Here is a 6,377-nt window from a genome sequence, read left to right as displayed (position 1 = left end):
ATTTTTGTAATTTGCATCCTTAAAAAAATTCATTACTCATAAATATCGCTTAATCAGAAAGAAGGACACTTCAAACATAAAGCATTAAACATTTTTTAACACAAATATATATATATATATTAGATCATTAAGAAATTAATGTCATGCATAATAGTTAAATGAACCACTTAAATGTCACATTAATGTAGCCTATATAACGTGTAAAGTTTAGTATACTCTAATCCCTTATAGTGATGGCACATGATAAGACACATGTACGGCATTTAATGCTGTTGGAATACAAGAAGGGAAACAATGCCTCTGTAGCCACAAAGAAGTTTATAGAAATGTTTTGAATGTTTGTAAGTGTCAACGATGGTTCAGCAAATTTCGTTCAGGTGACTTTAGCCTTAAAATCTGTGATGTTGGAATTGATATTGATGCTCTGAAGATGCTTGTTGAATCTAAACCAAGGCAACATACTCATGAAATGGTCCTGAAATTGCATGTCTCTCATGAAACAATACATAAACATCTAAGGAACATGTGAAAACTCCATAAATACAGTGTTTGGATGCATCACGAACTCTCTGATCATCGTTTCCAAAGTGTGAACATTGCTTGATCTCTTCTGGTGCATGAACCATTTTTGGACAGAATTGCCACTGGTGATGAAAAATGGATTCTCTATGAGAAACAATGGCTCAGTCCTAGGCAAAAACTACTACTGACCCCAAAACCTGGACTCCATCTGCAGAAAGTGATGCTTTGCAATTGGTGGAGCATAAAAGGAGTAATTCATTTGGAACTCCTCAATCCACAGCAAACTGTTAATGCAGAGATCTATAGTCAGCAACTGGAACATTTAAATCAAGCCCTTCATCAGAAATGCCCTTCACTCATCAATTGGAGCTGAGTTGGGTTGGGAAGTTCTACCCCACCCACCATAATCTCCAGATATGGCACCATCAGATTACCATCTTTTTTGTTTGCTGCAACATCATCGTAATGGGAAAATGTATGCAAATGTGGAAGGTGTTAAAGAGGACATCGTCATGTTTTTTTGCTTCAAAGCCAAGTGATTTCTTTAATCATGGGCATTAACAACTTGATTGTAAGATGGAAAAGCATCATCGACAAGAATGGAGAATATTTCGTTTAATAAATGTTTTTGTTTTGATATATAAGGTGTTCAGGTTTTTTCATCTAAAAAAAAAGCAAAATTAATATTTTGATGACCTAATATTTGTAAATTTACACTTTGTAATGAAACTGCTGTCCATTGTTCTATTACACAGTACACTTGTAACTCTAGATCCAAAAGCCAACTGTCGTGTGTCCTTGTTCTATAGGCTACAAACATTTTTCTGGTTCAGGACTGATTACTGTTTCTATCTTAATATTAATTGTACTGATTACAAAAAGAAAGTAATTTTCTCATATAAAGAGAAGTTTGCATTCAATATTAAGACCAATTCTTATATCTTTCCACAACTATTTTATTAGTTGTTATCGATTTCATTCCAACAAACATACTTTTGAATAGCAGCAGATACAGTCACTGACTCATTGTACTAGCTTGCTTGCTTTAAAGAAATTGTGATAAAATATATGTTGTTAAAACTATAAAAAGACAGTACTTAACTTACTGTATCTTCTTTATAGAGCTTATCAGGTATTATATTTAGAAATTATCTACAGCTGTCTTAAAAAAAAAGAACCTACTAATCTCTAAGCTCATGCTGAGATTAAGTCCATTATAAGACTGTTAGTTTCAGAGTACCTTTGCTGATCTATAAGGTCATGCTGGGATGAAGTCCATTATAAGTCTTTGTTTCAGATTACATTTGCTAATCTTTAAGCTCATGCTGAGGTAAAGTCCATTATAAGACTGTTTGTTTCAGAGTACCTTTGCTAATCTATAAGGTCATGCTGGGATGAAGTCCATTATAAGTCTTTGTTTCAGATTACATTTGCTAATCTTTAAGCTCATGCTGAGATAAAGTCCATTATAAGACTGTTAGTTTCAGAGTACCTTTGCTAATCTATAAGGTCATGCTGGGATGAAGTCCATTACAAGTCTTTGTTCCAGATTACCTTTGCTAATCTTTAAGCTCATGCTGGGATGAAGTCCATTACAAGTCTTTGTTCCAGATTACCTTTGCTAATCTTTAAGCTCATGCTGGGATGAAGTCCATTACAAGTCTTTGTTTCAGATTACCTTTGCTAATCTTTAAGCTCATGCTGAGATAATCTGAAACAAAGACTTATAATGGACTTCATCCCAGCATGACCTTATAGATTAGCAAAGGTACTCTGAAACTAACAGTCTTATAATGGACTTTACATTTGCTAATCTTTAAGCTCATGCTGAGGTAAAGTCCATTATAAGTCGTTGTTTCAGATTACCTTTGCTAATCTATAAGCTCATGCTGGGATGAAGTCCATTACAAGTCTTTGTTTCAGATTACCTTTGTTAATCTTTAAGCTTATGCTGGGATGAAGTCCATTATATGGCTGTTAGTTTCAGATTGCCTTTTCTATTCTCTACAAAATAAACAAAGAAGCAGGGAACTAATGAAATATGTTTCCTTTACATAATATAAAATATATATACATATATATATAGTTGAATTATTTGAAGCCATGTGACAAAAGAGAGGCTTTTGACATAATAACTAAAAGGTAGTGAGAAAAATACAATCTTGTTTCTCAGATGACACATTTATGACTTTTGTTAGCTTTAGAAGTTTGAAAATTGTAAAACATAAAGTACAGTTAAAAGTTACATTTTAAATGGCAAAATATTGGAAATCAATAAGACTAAATTTGTTATAAAAAATCGAATTAATTGCAGATGCATTTTTTGTCGCATTACTTTTAATTTGTTCATTATATGCTCAAAATCAAAAGTGTGTGAACAAATAGGTAGTTGAATTTTACCATTTTTCATGCAACACACTTCAAAAATTCATTGTTTTCAAATTGTTTGGTCTAGAAATAAGCAATAAAGATGTAAAAAAAACTTAGACCAGATTTACAAATATGTTGACAAGACTTATCTACATGGAACAAAATTTTATGTACTTTTATTCACTGCATAAAAATTACAGTTGGATGCAAAAAATCTAACTTAGGGTTAGTAGTTTGTATTTTTGTCTTAATTTCATCAGAACCGATGTCAACAAAATTATAAATTTTAACATTTAGTTATTGTTTTATTTTGAAAAATTAATCGTGCACAAGATGCTAGCCTAGAAAGGGTTAATAGTTGTCTTCAAAAGAATTAATATTTAAAGGCATCCTTAGATTAAAAATGAAGAGTTTCAGGTTTCGGTATTCATCAATGTACTTCATCACTGAGTTGCAGGATTTCGTTGACTGTAAGAAACATTGAGTACAATAATGATAACTCCAACAAAAAGTGGCTTAAACTGCTTTTTTTAAACTTAATTTTAGCAATTGTTAACTGATTGATTATTTTCCAAACATTGAACTTTTAAAAATATAATTTTTTGTACAGAAATATAGGTGAATTTTAAAATGTGAATGTTTTTGGTATTTAATAATATTATGTTAATGTAAGAACATATATTTTCAAAATATAGTACTTGTTATACTATTGTAAAATGAATTTCAAGGTAATACGCCTAGTGATTTGTGGCATTTGATGTTTGTACGTTACTATGAAAACTTAGCTTCTTTCAATCCTTAAATTAAAAAAATTTATATTGATTGGTTTTTTATTGACAAAAATTGGTTACTATTTGAAATCAGATCTTGAATATTTAGTAGAGTTGCTTCATGTAGGTTCTTTATTTAAGTTCAAGGGAAAATAAATAATTGACTTTGGCTTTTTAATTGTTTCTTCAGCCTCCATTCTGGGTCTCCTTTGGATGTGAGTGTAAAGGTAAGATGAGAGTATTATTCTCTAGGCTATAGATGTTTTCTGTAAACTGTTTAATCTATATTTAATATATTTTTTATTATATAATTATCAAGTGAGCATATTACCTATATGACTTAGATTTATGTAGCTGTTTGCATTTTTTATCCCTTGGTGGCACAGCATTAGAATTCAGGACTTGTAGCACTAACATTTGGGATTTGATTCCCTACAGTAGCTACAGCATGTATAGCTGATTATGTAGCTTTGTGCTTAATAACAAAACAGACAGTTTACCCTTTACTGCACCAGCTGGATTTTTAACGTCTGGTAAAGAAAAGGAATACACCATTGAAATCGTGTTAATTATGTTATAAGATCTTTTCTATATCTCAAATGAGTTGAGTGATCTAGAATGACTGACCAGCCACACAACCTCAGAAATATTACTCTCTAGCTATTTCTCAGTGATATAGCCCCAGGGAGGGCTGATCCCCCTTAGCAGGTTCCACAATACTCTATCCTATGGTAACATAAATAATTTGAACAATTAATCCATTTAATTTTCATTTATTTTTATTGACATGCTTTAGACATACAGAGTTGTAAAATATCTGATGCCAAATAAGATTTTCAGGTGGAAATCTAAATCTCATATCCTCCTTTCAGTTCATTCAGTAGAGAAATGTTATTAAATGATTTTGGAAGAATCAGAAGAGAGCTGTCAGATTTGGAGACAGTAAGATTATTAATCGTAATTACATTTGATGTTTAGAGCAAATTGGTTATTGGTAACATTATTTTTATAGTCAGATATGAAATACATCTAAACAATCTTAAAATATAACAATACTTTTATTAAAATTAGGCTCCCTGAATTTTCTTTAGCCCTCCCTAATCAATTATGCTGACTGTTTCACTGCTATTTCTCTTGAAAGCATATACATTGGGTTGTAGCAATCATGGATAGAAAAACATTACAGCTGGAGCTAAGAAATATACAAATTGGAAATAAACAACCACTAAAGTCAAATATAGTTGCTTAGTAATGACAAAGAAAAAATATTTCTCAGGGCCTTTCTCATTTCAATTTAGATGAAGTAAATAGTGGAAATAGCTTAGTACTGTTAAAAGATATTTAATGAAATTAAATTAATTTTTCCTTTAAATTTCTGAAAAGTGATTTTGTTTTTTACTTGTAGTCCAATAATCTTAAGACTTTAATGCATTGGCTCAAAATTACAGACCCTATGGAGTGAGAAGGCCTCAGTATTAGTGTTATACCATTATTGGCCATAAAGATTGGTTTGAATTTTTTTTTTTTCATGTATGGAATAATTATACTATAAAAATTATGTAATGCTCTGCTTGTTTTTTAATTGTTGAAATATTAAACATCAAAGGCAATATCTGTCAGAACAAACGTATGTCCAAGCTGGGACTGTTTGATATAACTGTTGCAGTGTGAACAGCTGGTATAATTGTACATGATAATCTAATGTGATTACTTGAACAACTTTTTATGATTTTTGGTTGTTTTAATCGTATTAGAGTTAGTGTCATAAAATCAAATTCACCCAAATGGTAAATCAGTTATATCTATAGAACTTTAGTTCCAGATAATGTTTGTGGATGTAATAATTTTACATTTAACAGAGTGAAGTAGTGAAGGACATGCTGAATACTGTTGGTTACAGAATCCCAGAAAAAGCTCTAAATTTGTGTATTCAACCATCAACATTAGCAAAATTTGGGTAAGTACACTGAATGTCATAGACTGCCATAAATATTTTTTTTATTTGTGTATTAACCTTTAGAAATATTTAATATGTTCTTCGGTTCATGGTTGTTATATACAGAGAAGACTTTGTCTTAAAGAACTTTATATTATATGTGTATTGAACAGTTTGATTTATATTATTTAGTCTTGTATAGTGCATTCCATTTACCAAACCATAAATGATTCAGTCAAAGGTTGAGAATAAACTGTTATGCAATGATAGGGCTGTGTTTAAAAATCATCATGTAAAGATCTACATAAAACAAATCTGTGAAACTACTCGAGCTTAAACTTAAAGATATTACAAGTGTTTTTGATATTCCGTTCATCTAGACACACGTTAGTGTGTCTTGCAGCCAAAAAAAAAAAAAAATCTGCAGGACACACTGTGTTATTAACAGGAGTGATAGTTTAGCGATTTTTTACCTTCTGTAGCTTGGACTGTGGTAATTTAAACTATCACATATTTTCAGTGGATGTGCTCTAATGAACTGTTACTTCACATACTAAATTTCAAAGTAATCCATTAAGAAATACACGAGATATATCGATTTTGATTGAGTTTCAGCTGTGTATGGCTAACAGTACAGAAGTTACAATGACACGACTCGTGCACTCATGTTACCATATCAAATAACATAAAAATGGCCTTTGATCTGTACAAAGTAACTTGTCTTGACTGTGTTTAGTAGACTAGTATTTGTTAAATATAGTCACATTTCAATTATTATA

The 6,377-nt window shown here is 30.9% G+C and overlaps 1 protein-coding gene across 2 annotated transcripts in view; it reads left to right on the top strand.

Annotated features, from left to right (window-relative positions):
* The window catches only part of LOC106457821 (tubulin polyglutamylase TTLL4-like), a 68,639-nt gene that overhangs the window by 34,892 nt on the left and 27,370 nt on the right, over positions 1 to 6,377 (top strand). For both annotated transcript variants that reach the window (XM_022383868.1, XM_013917272.2), the window contains exons 13-14: positions 3,853 to 3,889; positions 5,522 to 5,619. In XM_022383868.1, the coding sequence (XP_022239576.1) occupies positions 3,853 to 3,889; positions 5,522 to 5,619 (135 nt within the window). The remainder of the gene's footprint in view (positions 1 to 3,852; positions 3,890 to 5,521; positions 5,620 to 6,377) is intronic.

Source organism: Limulus polyphemus, unplaced genomic scaffold, assembly GCF_000517525.1.
Source record: "Limulus polyphemus unplaced genomic scaffold, Limulus_polyphemus-2.1.2 Scaffold378, whole genome shotgun sequence".
In the NCBI taxonomy this organism is placed as follows: domain Eukaryota; kingdom Metazoa; phylum Arthropoda; class Merostomata; order Xiphosura; family Limulidae; genus Limulus; species Limulus polyphemus.
This window is presented reverse-complemented; position numbering and strand designations above follow the sequence as displayed.